This window comes from Armigeres subalbatus, chromosome 1, assembly GCF_024139115.2.
Source record: "Armigeres subalbatus isolate Guangzhou_Male chromosome 1, GZ_Asu_2, whole genome shotgun sequence".
Classification (NCBI taxonomy): domain Eukaryota; kingdom Metazoa; phylum Arthropoda; class Insecta; order Diptera; family Culicidae; genus Armigeres; species Armigeres subalbatus.
In genome coordinates, this window is record NC_085139.1 from 173,749,462 (window position 1) to 173,768,520 (window position 19,059).

The 19,059-nt window shown below is 39.2% G+C and overlaps 1 protein-coding gene across 1 annotated transcript; it reads right to left on the reverse strand.

The window, feature by feature from the left end:
• Positions 1-2,139: 2,139 nt before the first annotated feature.
• LOC134208498 (glycine receptor subunit alpha-2-like) lies at positions 2,140-17,930 on the reverse strand. The gene is made up of 5 exons (XM_062684399.1): positions 17,261-17,930; positions 3,187-3,382; positions 2,820-3,129; positions 2,397-2,599; positions 2,140-2,328 (listed from the first exon to the last, which is right to left on the reverse strand). The coding sequence occupies exons 1-4, from the start codon at positions 17,338-17,340 to the stop codon at positions 2,595-2,597; spliced, it is 591 nt and encodes a 196-aa protein (XP_062540383.1). The 5' UTR covers positions 17,341-17,930; the 3' UTR covers positions 2,140-2,328; positions 2,397-2,594.
• Positions 17,931-19,059: the final 1,129 nt, after the last annotated feature.

Sequence of the window (19,059 nt, forward strand, 5' to 3'; positions counted from 1 at the left end):
CTGTCATAAGACGAGTTTATACAATCCCATTGAATTCCACAACTTAATTGTATCTTGACAGATACCTATTTCGACCTCAAAGGTAAGGCCGTCTTCAGTGTCTCGTACTTGACTCGACTCGACTCGTCGAGTCAAGTACGGAACACTGAAGGCTAACCTTGAATCGAAATACGTATCTGTCAAGACACAATTAAGTGGTGGAATTCAATGGGATTATATAAACTCGTCTTATGACAGGTGACAGAAAAGCTTTCAATTAATGAGGAAATGCTATTAGAATACAAAGCAGAAAAGCAGACCAAATTCCAATGAGAATGTACACGGAAGAAAAAAAGTACCCAAAATTGAGTATTTTTAAACTTACTTTTGAGTTATTTTTTCTCTTCTCTTTCATCCACTCTTTCTTTTGGTGTCAAAAACAAAAGAGCCAAACAATCCAACGACGCCAGTTCAATACGGGAAGCCAATTTTGGGTTTTATTACCTGAGGTTGAAATTGAGTGAATTAAACTTATATTTGGGTAAATAAATTTTCCGTTGGGTACTTTTTAACATGGGGTAAAAGGCAAACTACTTCGACCCTACTTACTCAATTTTGGCTTCCCGTACGGATGTTCGAGGTTGGATGAATTAAACTCACTATTGGGTAGTTTATTTCTTCCGTGTAGAGCCATGAAAGAAGAAGAAGTATGTGCCCCTCAACAGGATCGTGAATCGAACCCGCCATTTCCGACCTTTCCGTACCTATATCGACTAACTCCCACTAGTAATGTGAACATATTGATTGTAGATGCCATTACCCTAAATTGCGGCTCCGTTTATTATTATACATTTCTAGGTCTACCTAACAAATTTAGTTCAATGTCTATATTGAAAACCCGTCCTTAGTTCGACATCGTTGTAATTATAATCCAGAAACAATGATCGTAAACTGTGATTTCACTCGAGCGGTTATAAGACGAAGATACTGTGTACCTTTACAGAAAGACCACCCGAAAGCTTAGTAGAACGATTGTGATAAATGAGTCGAAACAGACGTTGCATCGAGGACAGAAATGATTCCGATGACAAACATCAAGCACACGCAAATTCCGAGACGTAATTGACAGTTTGATGATACAAAGGTGCGCCAATTGATCAGAGTTTGGCATGTTTATTGTCTATTGTGTTCGAGTTGGAAGGGCTTGGGGTAGATTTCATGACTATTTTACATAAGGAATCAAAATGCATTCCACGTGAAATGAAAATATGCAACTTCGAAGGGTGTCTTCGGTAGTTGACATTTTTGCCTTTCTCGTATACAAAGTATACGTAAAGGCTATAGGATCACTCCAAAACCGAACTTTTGATAGAAGGCTCGGAGACCCATAGTGTTATATACTAATCGACTCAGCTCGACGAATTGAGGTGATGTCTGTATGTGTGTGTGTGTCTACAAAAATGTGAGACACACTTTTTGGTACTTAGCATTATTCGATTTGCTCGCAACAAGTTGCAGTCGACGCGGATTGCGGTCTAGTTGTTTCCTATTGAAAATTGGCCCGATCGGTCATTGCGTTCCAAAGTTATTGAAAAAACATTGTTTTTCTGCCAAGGGTCCCCCCTTGGGAAAAAAAATTTAAAAACGAGAAAAAAATTTTTTTTCAAAAAATTGCAGCAATGCATTCAAATGACCGCAAATGCATATGAATTGATGGAAAAAGTAAAATCTATCCCCCTAAAGTGCTATTTCGACCTCTCTTATGTGTTTTTCTTATTTTTTTAATGCGTGAGAAAGGCGTTAAAATAACGTTCGAAATGTCAATTTCACTTACCAGATACTTTCATGTGTTTCCATGTTTTCCTGCTGTGGATTTTATTGCACATCAAAGACAAACACATAGTTTAAAGTCAAAGTATGAAGTATCAAATCATTTGATTTGAAAAAGCAAAGTCGAAAAATATCGTCAAACCTAGTTTTTTGGAATTCTCAATTTTACTATTATTATTTTTTTTGTTTAGACGTAACGCAAATTTGCGTTATGTAAAATGATGAATAGATATTGTCTATTTTCGAGAAAATTCGTTTACTTGCTACATCACATTTACTTTTTAAATTAGCTTTAATGGCTAAGTTCTGAAAAAATATCGTTCTATAAATTTGCTCGAGTAGTAATCAAGTCAAAGGAATTTGTAAAAGCCAAGAACAGCGATGTATAAACGATGCTATCGTTTGTAACCTCGCTAACTGTTACAGCTACAACTGCTAGGCACGCCGTCGTAATTAAACTTTCTTTTCATAGCAATCGATGTAGTTTTGTATATCCATGGTTTTCTACAATGAGTAGTACTGAAATGATAAATAGAATAGAGTTATTGGAACTCTCAACAACATATCAGATGCAGCATCATACTCACCACTGAAGAAAGCTGCCTTCGATTCACTCCATAGAAAGCAAATATTGATGTAACGCAATCGAAAAAGCTTCACAGTTTCCTTTAAAAGCTAACAGACAGCTTTAGAACAAGACAATATATTGCATACGAGATTCATATACCTTCAAATATTGCTTCGTTCTCTGATATGCTGATGAATAAGTTTCTCATGGTTTTATTTTATACTGAAAAAAACACTTAATGTTGTTATTAAATGTCAGTGGTTATTTAAGAAAATAAAATTGACGTAATCTTATACCTCAATAATCCTATAATAGAAAACAAAGAAAATTAAATAATTTGGTTGCAACATCCGAGTTACACCTTTCATACAATAATCTCATAGTATCCCGACAAGCAATGAAATAACAAAAGCAAGTCTCAATTTACCACATCCATACTTACAACTTTCGATCATCATCGAGCACACTTGTGTATCGTGTGGATATGATTCGAACTTCATGGCACACGACAGCACCAACGTCAGTTTCGACATGTACAGTAGCGTTTTGTCGTGATATAGCCACAGGTAATGATTCGGTATGCTCATTTCGTGGAAGGTGACTTTTTTGGCATTCTTGAAGAAGCAGTCCGGTCGCCAAATGTTGTGCAGCCAGTCGACGTCCAGTATCCGATACTCTTCGCTCATGTTCTCCGGCAGTCGTAGCCGTGGGTCTCGCCAGCTTTGTGCCAAAAATATGTCCGCTACGTATGTCTACGAGAAACAAGAATATATTTGTCCATTGTACATAGCATAGTATTAAACAATTACCATTGATTCCTCGTTGATGGAGTCTATCGACAGGACGGTAACGTGGAAATACACTACCGTTGGTTGGCCCAACAGTTTGGGAGCACGATTTTTATCGTACGTTTTATGATGTTGTGGAAGAATGTCGGATAATGATAAACTAACGGCGTGGTGTTTAGATAGTTCCCCTATGTCGGAAAAGTTTGCGTAGTTATTACTGAAAACAATAAAAAAGTAGGTAATTCGTTTTTCATTTATAGTTAAATATATCCAATAAATGAATGAGCTTCTAGTGGACTTCCCGAAACAATATCTAAAATAAAGCTATGGTAAGAGTCCTCTGGTGCAATGAGGAAGAACATCTTAGTATTCTAAACAAAATAAGTATCATCTCACTGATCACAAACAATGATGACTGGATGGGGAGAAAATTCAACTTTTATCTATGTTTTGATGTAATAAATCTTGAGCGAATTATATGGACAAATGGTGGACCAAATCTTCGTCCAGGATCAATTGTATTTTACACAGATGGTTCAAAGCTGAACAATCAAGTAAAAGCCTCAGGCGTCACAGGCCATATTTTTATTTCAATGGGCATGTGGCCAATTGTTTTCCAAGCTAAAGTTCAGGCTTTTCTTGAATGCTCTAATCTACGTTTACGCCGAAATTACAAGCATTCAAATATTTGCATAATGTCTGACAGTCAAGCTTTATTGAATACTTTGATAACACCAACATGCACATCTAAACTCGTTTTAGAATGGGTTTAGTCACTCCAAACCTTGAGTAATCGTACACACCGTATTGGGTTCCTGGCATTGAAGGCAATGAACAAGTTGATATGCTGGCGAGACTTGGTTCAATTTGATTTCATTTATTTAGTTAACATCTAAACAGATAACACTGAATCAACAATTTGACGCCACAATGCACGGTTCGAGGCCGCATCTCTCCATCCTCGGATACGCCCCACGCTCGCCAAGTCGTTCTGCACCTGGTCTGCCCATCTCGCTCGCTGCGCTCCACGCCGTCTCGTACCAGCCGGATCGGAAGCGAACACCATCTTTGCAGGGTTGCTGTCCGGCATTCTTGCAACATGTCCTGCCCATCGTACCCTTCCGGCTTTAGCTACCTTCTGGATACGATTGTACGACAATTCCCGAAAACCAATTCCCAGATGCAATTTCCCCGAATGTAATTTCCCCGAATGTAACAATTCCCCGAATGCAATTTCCCCGAATGTAACAATTCCCCGAATGTAACATTTCCCCGAATGGAACAATTCCCCGAAAATGACAAACACATCGCAATCGACTGTATGCGTCCGAAAAAGCAGCGTTCAAAGATACGTTCAAGAGTGTCTTTTTGGAGATTATCAGCTGAATAGCCTTTGGTAGTAATTGTAGTTCTTGATCCTCCAAGATGTGTTGTTGAATTATAAAGATATCAGAGTACAGTGTTTCTATCTTCGGAATCAAACTCCTGTCATGTATATACCTTCTTCAAATATATAAGGCAATAGTGGATGTGAATCCTTGTAAACAAAAATAATGCATTTACCCGGAAAGAGGCAATGTTGAATATGATTCCTTCTTTAAAAAGAATGCATTTGCTCGGAATAATGCAATGGTAAATGCGTACCTTCTTCAGAGGGTGTTTCACCAGATAATGAATGTTATTATTCGTTCTTTAATAACATGTATCTTCCCTGAATATGATAATGGGGGATGTGATGCATTCTTTAAAAGAAGGCATTTTTACAAAATAAAAAAATGGTGGATGTGGTCCTTTTAAAATAGGCGTTAGCTCGAAATAATGCAAAGATGAATGAATTGAGAATGATAATAAGGACTAATCTGATCTCTTATTTTGATGCAGGCGAAATTGGCCAGAATAAGGAAAAATATATATAAGATCCCTTATTACGCAACGTGTATTGAATGTATCATATTTCACCGAAAAACATTTTACCGAACTCATTTTCTCAATATAGCATTAGGCGGGCTAATTTAAAAGCAGTATTAAAACATATAATTGCTTCATATCAATCATTTATTATACCTGGCAAGCGTGATACTTGCTTAGTAAACGAATTATCTCCTCTTTTTGATTTATTGCGGACAGAATTTCTGTCTCATGAGGCCTTAATTTAAAGAAGGTATTATCTCCTCCATGCTCATTATACCGAACATACGCGATCATTTAAAGAAGGCGTTGATTCATTCTTTCACTTTTTCCAGACAAACGAGTTCATTTAAAGAAGGGCTATCTATCCTCTTTGCCTTATACCGGGGAAATGTGTTCATTTGAGGAAGACATTATGACTTTCTTTCCCTTAATACCGGGCGATGCCATCATCTAAAGAAGGAATTATCTCCTACCGTCATCTTATACCGGACAGACGCGTTCATTTTAAGAAGACATTCCCTTGGCTTTCAACCGGGCAGATGCGTTCATCATACCAAGCAAACTTATTAATTTAAAGAAAGCAATATCTCCTCACTTCGTCTTATACAGATCAAATGCATTAATTCAAAGAAAGGATTGCCTTCTTTCAGGGCATTGTCTTCATCTTCAATGGCTTTACATTCTATCTGAAACTTGGGCTGTTTTTCAACTTAGTGTTCTATTATTATTTCCACAGTTATCGAAAGCTTTCCGGTACCTGCCAGTTGCATGAATGTCTTGTGTAGCAAGTACAATGTATATACTGTGCACAAGGAGCCGAAAATGCTTCCCACCCTGAAGCATCTTAGGCCGCACCGAGAATCGAACTCGCAAACTCCGGATCGGCAATCATACGTCTTTGCTCGCATGGCTTACTTAATACCCATCGCCTTGTGCGGCACTCAAAAAGAAGGGAGATGTATTCGGGGAAATGTTACATTCGGGGAGTTGTTACATTCGGGGAAATGTTACACTCGGGGAATTGTTACATTCGGGGAATTCTTATTCGGGGAAATTGCATTCGGGGGAATTGCATTCGGGGAATTGTTATTCGGGGAATTGTCGTACAATCTCTGGATACTGGGTTCGCCGTAGAGTTGGGCGAGCTCATGGTTCATTCTTCGCCGCCACACACCGTCTTCTTGCACACCGCCAAAGATGGTCCTAAGCACCCGTCTCTCGAATACTCCGAGTGCTTGCAAGTCCTCCTCGAGCATTGTCCATGTTTCATGTCCGTAGAGGACTACCGGTCTTATTAACGTCTTGTACATGACACATTTGGTGCGGTGGCGAATCTTTTTCGACCGCAGTTTCTTCTGGAGCCCGTAGTAGGCCCGACTTCTACAGATGATGCGCCTTCGTATTTCACGACTAACGTTGTTGTCAGCCGTTAGCAAGGATCCGAGGTAGACGAATTCCTCGACCACCTCGAAGGTATCCCCGTCTATCGTAACACTGCTTCCCAGGCGGGCCCTGTCGCGCTCGGTTCCGCCCACAAGCATGAACTTTGTCTTTGACGCATTCACCACCAGTCCAACTTTTGTTGCTTCACGTTTCAGGCGGGTGTACAGTAGGGCAGTTCAAATTTCAAAAATGTTCGAAAATTCCAACTCCCATATGTCTATTAGCATCATTTTGATAATATAGGAGTCCTGGCAAAATTTCAGCCAATTCGGTGGCCATTTAGGGGTGGCGCGAAGTCAATTTATGTTTATATGGATATTTAAAATTTATTCAAATCCCCCTACAACTCTTAAATCGTGATGAATTCAAATAAACATCCCCAACCTCCATTTTTGGAGTCTATTTGAGCTCAACCAGTGAATAATTCATTAATTTTGATTTATATTTCCACTGCTACGTTGAGGCTAATTACACCATTTTAGCCATTTATCTCATATTCACACTGTTAATAGAACCGTTCAATCCACTCATAACTAATGTGTTATCCGGAGGTCCCTTTTATATAGATTCCAAAAAGGGAGGTTGGGGATGTTTATTTGAATTCATTACAATTTGACAATTGTAGGGAGACTTGAATAAATTTTAAGTTTTTCCCATACAAATTTCCATATAAACATAAATTGACTTCGCGCCACCCCTAAATGACCACCGAATTGCCTGAAATTTTGCCAGGGCTCCTATATTATCAAAATGATGCTAATAGACATATGGGAGTAGGAATTTTCAAGTATTTTTTTTAAATTTGAACTGCCCTAGTGTACAGTTCTGCCACCTTTGCAAATGTTCGGCCGACATTGTCTATGTCATCCGCGAAACAAATAAATTGACTGGATCTGTTGAAAATCGTTCCTCGGCTCTTACACCTGGCTCTCCGCATGACACCTTCTAGCGCAATGTTGAACAACAGGCACGAAGTCCATCACCTTGTTTTAGTCCCCGGCGCGATTCGAACGAACTGGAGTGTTCGCCCGAAATCTTCACAGTTTTGCACACCATCCACCGTTGCTTTGATCAGTCTGGTAAGCTTCCCAGGGAAGCTGTTCTCGTCCATAATTTTCCATAGCTCTACGCGGTCTATACTGTCGTATGCCGCCTTGAAATCAACGAACAGATGGTGCGTTGGGACCTGGTATTCACGGCATTTTTGAAGGATTTGCCGTACAGTAAAGATCTGGTCCGTTGTCGAGCGGCCGTCAACGAAGCCGGCTTGATAACTTCCCACGAACTCGTTCACTAATGGTGACAGACGACGGAAGATGATCTGGGATATCACTTTGTAGGCGGCATTAAGGATGGTGATCGCTCGAAAGTTCTCACACTCCAGTTTGTCGCCTTTCTTGTAGATGGGGCATATAACCCCTTCCTTCCACTCCTCCGGTAGCTGTTCGGTTTCCCAGATTCTGACTATCAGTTTGTGCAGGCAAGTGGCCAGCTTTTCCGGGCCCATCTTGATGAGCTCAGCTCCGATACCATCCTTACCAGCTGCTTTATTGGTCTTTAGCTGTTGAATGGCATCCTTAACTTCCCTCAAGGTGGGGCTGGTTGGCTTCCATCGTCCGCTGAACTGACGTAGTCATCTCCTCCGCTGCCTTGACTTTCACTGCCTGTACTCTCAGCGCCATTCAGATGTTCCTCGTAGTGCTGCTTCCACCTTTCGATCACCACACGTTCGTCCGTCAAGATGCTCCCATCCTTATCCCGGCACATTTCGGCTCGCGGCACGAAGCCTTTGCGGGATGCGTTGAGCTTCTGATAGAACTTGCGTGTATCTTGAGAACGGCACAGCTGTTCCATCTCCTCGCACTCCGCTTCTTCCAGGCGGCGTTTCTTCTCCTGCAAAAGGCGGGTCTGCTGTCTCCGCTTCCGTCTATAACGATCCACGTTCTGCCGGGTACCTTGCTGCAGCGCGACCGCCCGCGCTGCGTCCTTCTCCTCCAGAATCTGTCTGCACTCTTCGTCGAACCAATCGTTCCGTCGACTTCGACCCATGTACCCGACGTTTTTCTCCGCTGCGTCGTTAATGGCTGCTTTAACTGTACTCCAGCAGTCCTCAAGAGGGGCCCCATCGAGCTCACCCTCTTCCGGCAACGCTGCCTCGAGATGCTGCGCGTATGCAGTGGCGACATCAGGTTGCTTCAGTCGCTCTAGGTCGTACCGCGGCGGTCGTCGGTACCGAACATTGTTGATGACGGATAGTTTTGGGCGCAGTTTAACCATCACCAGATAGTGGTCAGAGTCGATGTTAGCGCCACGATATGTCCTGACGTCGATAATGTCGGAGAAGTGCCGTCCATCAATCAGAACGTGGTCGATTTGTGATTCTGTCTGCAGTGGTGATCTCCAGGTGTACCGATACGGGAGGCTGTGTTGGAAGTAGGTGCTACGAATGGCCATATTCTTGGAGGCGGCGAAATCAATTAGTCGTAGGCCGTTTTCGTTCGTCAGCCGGTGAGCGCTGAACTTTCCAATAGTCAGTCTAAACTCCTCCTCTTGGCCAACCTGAGCGTTCAAATCTCCTATGATGATTTTGACGTCGTGTCTTGGGCAGCTGTCGTACTCACGTTCCAGCTGCGCGTAAAATGCGTCCTTATCATCATCAGTGCTTCCGGAGTGTGGGCTATGGACGTTGATTATGCTGAAGTTGAAGAACCGGCCTTTGATCCTCAACCTGCACATTCTTTCATTGATCGGCCACCACCCGATCACGCGCCTTTGCATATCGCCCATCACTATGAAAGCTGTTCCCAGCTCGTGTGTGTTGCCGCAGCTCTGGTAGATGGTATGATTACCTCTAAACGTTCGCACCATTGATCCCTTCCAACAAACCTCCTGCAGCGCTACGATGCCGAATCCACGGTCTTTGAGCACATCGGCACATGCGTGTGCTCCCGATGAAGTTGAGAGATTTGCAGTTCCACAAACCGAGATTCCAATCGCTAGTCCCTTTTCGTCGCAGTGGTCTTCGCCGATGGTTCCGGTCCGTACTCTGTTGTTGATTGTTCGTTGCTTATGATTTTTTAAAGGCTGGCTTGCATGGCCTGACACCAAACCCCCTAATTTTCCGGAGGACCATTCCTCCTTATTTCCGGTGGACCATGGTGCACAGTTTCACTTAGAGTCCCTCGCTGGCACTCGGACGATGATCAGCCGCCCCTAACATGGAGAACAGACGCTGTTGTGAGCCGATCCTGACATGGAGAACAGACGCTCAATAAGATTTGCACCTCTGGAGAGGAGCAAACCCCCTTGCCTGTCAGCATACGACCATAGTTCCCACCGGGGTTGGTTACCCAATCTTCCCTAAGGTTGCTCGTATCCCGGCCAGCACCGCGGGGAGGTAGGGATAGGAGTTGCTGGGTAAGAGGCTAAGGACCGCGAGATGGGGTCTATTTTATTTTATTTTAGACTTGGTTCAACTCGACTATGAATTGTCTCGAACCATTTTCGGTGTATCTGCTTTTCTTAGTATGGAACTCAAATTTTGGAAACATTTTAAAATAGAGAACATCTGAAAAAAAAACATCCTGATTGCGAGGTAGCCTGAACGTTTCATCACACCAAACGTGTTTATCATTTGCAAAATATCAAATCTGTCAAAAAAAAGATCTCAACGAATATACAGGTCTTGTAACAGGCCATTGTCCGAGCCGATATCACTTGAAGCTATTAAGAAAACATCAAGATGATGTAGGTATGTCGTTTCTACGGTATACATGTAGAGGACTCAAAGCATCTGCTATGCCATTGTCTGGATTTTTTTTTAGAAAGAGATTACAGTTCTTCAACAGGGGGCTGATAGAACCCTCTAATGTTTGGAGAACAAGTCCCAATCCGGTAGTAAGATTCGTCAGAACCATATTACCGTATTGGAAAAACGCTGGTAGTCAAGGTGATGCAATTACTCTACATAGTGATGATGCGTCAGCTTGACATAGCTACATCAAATGGGGCATGCATCAAAATAGATCTAACAAATGGTAGCAGTTATTAAAATACCCAACAAGGGAAACAAAAGGGTTCTAGGAAGATATTGCAATCTTTGGAAAAAATGCTGAAGATCTTGAAAGGAAGATCAATACACCACAATAAGGTCGTTAGTCATCAGAACCGAGCATCGCGGCAAGCCACTGATATGACTTAACACAACCATTGGATGTAACGTTGCCTCATTGTAGAAATTAATCAAGAATTCAGCGATAATACATCGTTTTGTAGAAGTATTTATCATTGCTTCTTTGACAGACCGCATCGTGCTTTCGTGCTGTGCGGTTCATTCTCTCTTTGCGGAAGGAAGTTTTTAATACTACCCGAAGCTATTTTAATTTCAACGGTGCTTCTTAGCGCTATTTGTACCCACTGATCCCGTTACGATCTTTGCAAGGACCCGTGCCTTCGTTTTACGTTGGACCCGTTTGCGGAAGTAAAATTCCGACAAGCGGTGGTAATCCTGCAGGGACACCGTTCTGGGAAAAAACCTCTTAGAACGTCACGTCTCCACGCTCAGCAATGAGCATTAATGAAAACAAGAGGAAGGGGGAGTCTCTGAATTCTCCACTTCCTTCAAAGAAACAAGGTTTCAAGACCGTCCTGCCCAAGCGCGGAAAAAATAGAAGGAAGCTGGAGAATTCAGATATTCCTTCAAACTCTAATATCGGAAATAATTCTTCTCCAATCGAACTGAGCAATCAGTTCGATTTGATTAATGATGAAATTGAGCAAATCGAATATACCTCTAGCCCAGGTGATTCAATTCATGCGAAAAGCAAAAGGATTCCGCCAATTGTGGTATCTGTTGCTGAGTTTTCTGGCTTCCGGAATGAGATTTTGAGTAACCTTCAGGGGATCAAGGTTTCATTTCAGATTGCTAGGAAGGGTGACTGCCGCGTTTTGCCGGGATCCTTTGACGATCGTAAACGTCTTCTTAAGTATTCAACTGAGAAGCGCCATTAATTCTTCACATACGACGACAAAATTGAGCGATTGTTCAAAGTCGTCTTGAAAGGTCTCCCCAGTGATGATAAATCACTGGATGAGATTAAAATTGAAATTTCTCAATTACTTGGATTTTCACCAGTCCAAGTAATTAAGATGAAAAAGAAATCCCACTCTGGTACTTCCCAGAGGGGCATTTCTCAAGAATTTTATTTAGTTCATTTAACAAAAGTTAACTAAATAATATGAAAAGTTTGGAAAAGGCCTGTATTATGTCTCATGTCCGTGTTACATGGGAACATTTCCGCAGGCCTGGGGGAAATTTCCAAAACCCCACCCAGTGCCGTAAGTGCCAAAAGTGGGGTCATGGAACCAAACATTGTCACATGGATGCTAAATGCATGATTTGTGGTGGAACCTCTCACGCCAAGGACGCATGTCCTGTGAGAAAATTCCAATAAATTTAAATGTGCAAATTGTGGGGCAATCATAAATCAAATTTCTGGGAATGCCCTTCACGCAAAAAGTTTTGAATTCCCGTGCAAAATTGATGACGGAAATTCCAATCGGATCCCAGATTCGACGGGTAGAAATTTTTCAAACGCTCAAATTTCGAAACTGATTACCGGTCGAGCAATTCATATCCACCAAAATTTTTTAATTGAACAATTGCATCACATGATTGATGCAATGTTCAAAGCAAATACCATACCAGAAGCTGTTCAGGTTGGTATAAAGTACACACAAAAAATTGTTATCGGACTCCGTTTTAATGGATCTAAATAATTGTGTGAAAGTTCTAAATTGGAATGCCCGCTCTCTAAAGGGTAAGGAAGATGAATTATTCAACTTTCTAACAGTTCATAATGTGCATATTGCCATTATAACAAAAACTTATTTAAAGCCCGGACTCTCCATTAAAAGAGATCCAAATTATTTTATCTACAGAAATGATCGTCTTGACATCGTCTCATTAATAGACGTATCAAACATACATTATTTTCTTCGTTTGAAACCAAAGTTTTTGAAACCTTGGGAGTTTCTGTTGAAACAAATTTTGGTCAATTATCCTTCATTGCAGCCTATTTGCCTTTTCAATGCAATGGGCAGCTAAAGAATTTGTTGAAAGCTGATCTTCAAATTCTGACTCGCAACAAATCAAAATTCTTCGTAATTGGTGACTTTAATGCCAAACACCGTTCATGGAATAATGCTCAAAGCAATTCCAACGGCAAAATTTTATTTGAAGATTGTTCTGCGGGATATTATACTATTCAATATCCCAATGGCCCAACTTGTTTTTCTTTCAGTCGAAATCCTTCTACAATTGATTTAGTTTTAACGGATTCAAGTCAGCTGTGTGGCCAATTGGTAACTCATGCTGACTTTGACTCTGATCACCTTCACAAGAAGCCATTTATAATCCAATCAGCTCTACTTTTATTTATCATAGAGCTGATTGGGATTTATATAAAACATTTATCGATAGGAATTTTGATGTTGATATTGGATGGATACAAAAAGTGATGTTGACAATGCGCTCGTATCTTTAACAAATTTAATTGTCGAAGCCAGAGGCATTGCAATTCCTAAATGTAAAATTAAATTCAACTCCATTATTATTGACGAAGATCTTCAGCTACTGATCCGTCTTAAAAATGTGAGGCGAAGGCAATACCAAAGAACTCGCGATCCCGCGTTGAAAGTTATTTGGCGAGATTTGCAAAATGAAATTAAAAAACGTTTCGCTATTCTGAAAAATGCCAACTTTGAGAATAATGTCTTGAAGTTGGATCCCAGTTCGAAACCCTTTTGGAAATTAACGAAAATTCTTGAAAAACCTCAAAAGCCAATTCCAGCGCTTAAAGAGGGAAATAAAATTTTATTAACAAATGGCGAAAAGGCTCAAAAACTTGCTCAGCAGTTCGAGAGTGCCCATAATTTTAGTCTAGGTCTCACTAGTCCAATTGAGGATCATGTTACACGGAGCTTTGAAGACATTCTCAATCAAGATAATGTTTTTGACCCTTCGTTGGGAACTAATTTGGATGAAGTGATTACTAGAAAATTTAAAAATATGAAAGCCCCGGGTGATGATGGTATTTTCTACATACTTATCAAAAAACTTCCTGAGAGCTCTTTATCCTTTTTGGTTAATTTATTTAACAAATGTTTTCAATTGGCATACTTTCCAGATAAATGGAAAAGCGCCAAAGTTGTTCCAATTTTGAAGCCGGACAAACATCCACCTGAGGTTTCTAGTTATCGCCCAATCAGTTTGCTTTCTCCAATAAGCAAACTGTTTGAAAGATTATTTTAAATAGAATGATGGTTCATATTAATGACAATTCTATTTTTGCTGATGAGCAATTTGGTTTTCGCCATGGGCATACAACCACTCATCAGTTATTAAGAGTAACGAATTTAATTCGGCTCAATAAATCTGAAGGATATTCGACTGGAGTTGCTCTTCTTGATATAGAGAAAGCATTTGACAGTGTTTGGCATGAAGATTTGATTGTAAAATTGATGAATTTTAATTTTCCTCTGTACATCATTAAACTGATCCAAAATTATTTATCAGATCGCTCACTTCAGGTAAACTATCAGAATACTAAATCTAATAGATTACCTGTAAGGGCTAGTGTCCCCAAGGCAGCATACTGGGGCCCATATTGTATAACATTTTACTTCTGACTTACCTGATTTACCACCAGGGTGTCAAAAATCTTTTGTTTGCAGATGACACCGGCCTTTCAGCCAAAGGGCGAAGCCTTCGTGTCATTTGTAGTAGATTGCAAAAGTTTGGATATTTTCTCCACTTACTTGCAATATGGAAAATTTCCCCGAATGTTCCAAAACTCAGCTTATAATTTTCCCACATAAGCCGAGAGCTTCTTATTTGAAGCCTTCTAGCAGACATATTATCACTATGAATGGGGTTCCAATTAATTGATCTAGCGAAGCCAAATATTTAGGACTTCTGCTGGACCAAAAATTAACTTTTAAAAATCACATTGAACAAATATATTAAGTGTCTATATCCACTTATAAACAGAAAATAAAACTTTGTCTTAAGACTAACATTTTTGATTTACAAACAAATGTTTAGACCAGCCATGTTGTATGCAGTGTCAATATGGACTAGTTGCTGCAGTACCCGAAAGAAGGCACTTCAGAGGATTCAAAATAAAATTTTGAAGATGATTCTGAAATTGCCTCCGTGGTATAATACCAATGAACTTCATAGAATTGAGACATTGCAACAAATGTCCAACAAAATAATTTCCAATTTTAGACAAAAATCGTGTCAATCTTCTATTGCAACGATTAGCTTCTTGTACCCTTAGTATATATCAGGTTTGGTTTAGTTTAAGTTAAAAACATTGTAATTCCTACATGGTTCAATTAAACCAGAGAAAAACTGCCAGAGCCAATTGAAATGTATTAATAATAACTAAAAAGTAACATAGCAAATAAGGATGATAGTGTTAAGAAAACACGGAACACTTAGTCTAAGAGATAAATGCATGTGTTACATAATTAACAAATAAAATTAGTTAAAAAAAAAAACGCCAACCGGCTATAATGATTTAGTATGGCGGTTGAGCGAAGAAACTTAATCAAAATGCAATGGCGGAGCTGGATATAAATAAGCCAGAAGAAATCCTCTGAGTTGAAAGTTTTTATTCGATCCGGAGGAGTAAAGATCTGTGACCTTGCCGTTTACGTCCGCTGTTTTGCGTATCGGTAGTTCCGTGTGGTTGGCCATTTCCATAACCACCAACATCCGTCCAAAGTGGACAGTGGTATCGTCACCGAAGTTAATTGGACTTTATAGTTTATTCAGTACGGAACCTAATTCGACCGCACCGTACTATTATTAGTTATAGAAACCGGCCTTCAGAATGTACAGAACGCTCATGGTATTATCTTCAATGCGAGCCGAATTTCTGTAGCAAAATTGCCAGACACTGAAAAATGTTCTTAATACTTCAAAAAGTATAGTGAAATACTAAGTAAGTCTTACCTTTCCTTCAGTTTCAAAATAAGTAAACATTCGTCCAAAGTAAACAGTGGTATTGTCACCGAAGATAAATGGACTTTATAGCAGAGCATTAGTGATTAATCATAGATTTAATCATGATTAATGAATAATGGGTTATTTAATCATAATCATACAAAATATTCATAATATTCATTAATCATAATCATACAAAAAATACGATTCAATCATTAATCACTAATCGTTATTCATAGATTTTTGCATTTAATCATTAATCACTTATCGTATTCATGATTGTTTTGAGTTTATTCATTAATCATCAATTTTAATCATTGCATACATTGCTTTTATTCATTATTCTTTAATCATAATCATACAATTTTTATACCTTTAATAACATAATTTGATAGAAAGGTTACTTGATTATTGATCACTATGCAAATCAATCAATTTGATTATTCATAATCATTAATCATTAATCATACCGATCGTTAATCATTATTCATACACATATTGTGTCAACATTTAATCACGATCGGTAATCGTTAATCATACTTCAATCGTTTTATTCTTTAATCATAATCGTTAATCATTGTCAAAAATTATTTTAATCGTTAATCATAATCATTAATCATTGTCTACAATGAATAAATCATTAATCATAATCTTTAATCATAGAGTTGAATGGTTTAATCATAAGAAATTTAATCATTCATTGGAAGCTTTATTCATTAACGCTCTGCTTTATAGTTTATTCCGTACGGAACTTAGTTCGACCGCACCACAACGGTCAGTGAACGACACGCTCAAAAGCAAGTGCTGGTCGCGTTAGGTCGGCTAAGGACGTTAACTGCCAATTACCAAGCGAGTGTGGTGAGAAAGACTGCAGTTTGGTCAGAAGTGGCAGGTTAGGTTCTTTATGGTGCCCGGAGGATCGTGTGACGAATCGGCAAATCTGTAACCTGCCAAAGGAAAGTGTCGTGACTCGCTTGTACTATTGACCACAGAAGAAAGTGCATGCTCGGTACTACTCCCCGGATCCGTGGAACAATTTTTTTATTGTAATAGTAATTTTGTTCAGTTGTTATCCTGTTGGTTAACACTCCACGTAATGGCAAAGAAACGAAGAAAGCTTAATGCAAAGAATGTCACAAAAAATGTTTTTGGTGTAAGAATTGCGTTGGGTGGTTTGTCATTATGACGGACCATGGAAATAAATTAATCATTTGTTTGAGAAACTGCATAAGTCCATTTTACACTATTTCGAGAAAACAACAAAAAACTGTTTTCTGAACAAATTTGCACCGAATCTTTTGATTTCTTCGATACAGATCAATAGTGTTCGGCAGAACTTAACATCCTGGGGCATTTTCAGTGCAGAAATCTAAGCAGTATTCCACAATTGCTCTTCAAAGTACGTGGACATATGTAGTTTCTCAAACAAACGAAATTTATTTCATACATTCCTGAACAAAAATTTTTTTTTTCGTATTTTTTGCCAGAATACGTATTTTTGGACCAGGATTCAAAATATATAAAAATCCCATTTTAACCAAAAATGTTACATATGCATTTTTTTCAAACAAACAGTTCAAATACAACAGCTTGATAAGCAAATTCATAGCATATCTCGGATGCTTATGTGTTTTCTTTATTTGGCTGAAGAATCGCAACAATAATCAAACGAAACGAAAAGCAAAATGGCCACTGTTTGATAAAATCTAAATCGCACCTTTAACTTACCGTTGTGTTTTTGCACCCAGTGTCCAACGAATGCAAGAGGTGAGTAGTGGAATCAGAAGTAGAGTCCACTTCGATGTCATGTTGTTACTGCTGATGTTTCATCCAACTAATTTGGCTAGAGTAAGCCGCACGCCTACGTTTTTTACTAATCCTTGGCCATGAATGTGTTTGTTTTCAAAACCCACAGACCCGATTTCCTCAATAATTTTAATATTAGAAATCGATCACCAAAAAGAAGAAAAAAAGTCGTTTGCACTTGTGGGTCATCCGATGGTGATTTCGTCAGCTTTATCGACGGTTTTGTTGAACTGAGTTCGTGGTTCAATGCGCTTAAATTCGCTTTTGCATTGATTAACACTATTACGGCATAATGACAATATTCTGATGGGCTGTAGGCAACGGTCAGCATCACAACCTGAACCTTAGTTTTTTCCACTTAAAAAGCTTTGCTTTCCTTTTTCAATGTAGATCCTGATGAGTTTAATCCAAATATGTTGAACGAGCATGCAGTTGGTCTCGACGACTGCTGGTGAACCGCGGGAGAAGATTCACGATCCATAAATATCGATTAGGTAGGAACAGCAGTATGAAACGTGTACGCATCAACTTGGCGACCCATTTTGAAATTTTGAAAATCCAACATACGCATTGCGCGAACCGAACGCGAAGAAAGGAGAAATGGAACTGGTCATGGGGATATCGATTGCATTTTCACATAGCCACATAGTTTGCTATAATATTGAAGAGTGTAAGTGACTGACTCAACTGTATAATGTGTATAACTATTTCTTTAAAAGGTTGGTACTTGTGACGCTAGAATCCCAAATATTTAATATACGTTACATATTTGATCGTTTTTAAGTACAAATAAAAACCAAGTCCTTTGTTAAGATTGCAATAAAAATAGTATAATGTGCATTCCTTTTGGCATTTAGGAGAACTGTTCCGTGTTCCTTCTTACTGAGCATATACTCATCTCATCGCAAAACAAAGAAATACAGCTCCAATTTCGTCAGTTCTTTTTGGTAATATCCAAGCTTACTGCTGAAAAAAAATCATAAAAATAATAAATAAATCGAATTTCTTTTCATTGCTTTGTTTTTCGTGGAATGTAAAAGTTCAGGAGCAGTAACCCTACCATCGCCTAAAAAGTGAACACCAAAGAAAGGTCTACTAGAAGTACTGGTTGTTTTAATTATCGAATTAATAATTAAGGCTTTACAGAATCTCACCGTTAATCCAAAAATGTGACCATTGTTTATTATATAAAATACCTGCTGTAATGCAACCAATACCGTCATCAAAGCAAGCAAAGCTCAAAAAGCATATCGAACTCAGCAGCGATGTGATCAGTGATAAATTAGAAGTTGGCTATCATGAGGCAGCAACCAATGATAATGTTCGATTTGGTATAGAAACTCCAAGGTTCCATGAAACTGAAGTGGCCTCCACCCGTTTTGAAAAAGTTTATCTTAACACTTTCTAGCAGCAGTATATGCACTAAAAGTATTAACAATGCATAATCGAGCTAAATGAAAACGGAACGTGACTCCCATTTTTTTGAAAGATTGAAATTGACATCGGACAAAATGTCATTCTGCTATTTTTGAAATATGTTCGGAAATAGATTGCTACAGATTTTTTTTATGTAAACATCCAGAGTAGAAGGTCATATCAAAATTATATGTACAGTGATTCAAGTCCGAATTCGTACACCACCTAACAAATCATTTCCTTTTCGATGTGAAAGCACACATGTAGATTTTATGAAACTTTATTTACCTACTAGTTGACCCGGC

Excerpts from the sequence above, each read along its gene's own strand:
- LOC134208498 (XM_062684399.1), bottom strand. The coding sequence starts at position 17,340 with ATGACATCGAAGTGGACTCTACTTCTGATTCCACTACTCACCTCTTGC. Across the intron at positions 3,383-17,260 it reads CTGGGTGCAAAAACACAACG|TAATAACTACGCAAACTTTT; the intron begins GTAAGTTAAAGG and ends TATTGTTTTCAG. Across the intron at positions 3,130-3,186 it reads CCATCAACGAGGAATCAATG|ACATACGTAGCGGACATATT; the intron begins GTAATTGTTTAA and ends TGTTTCTCGTAG.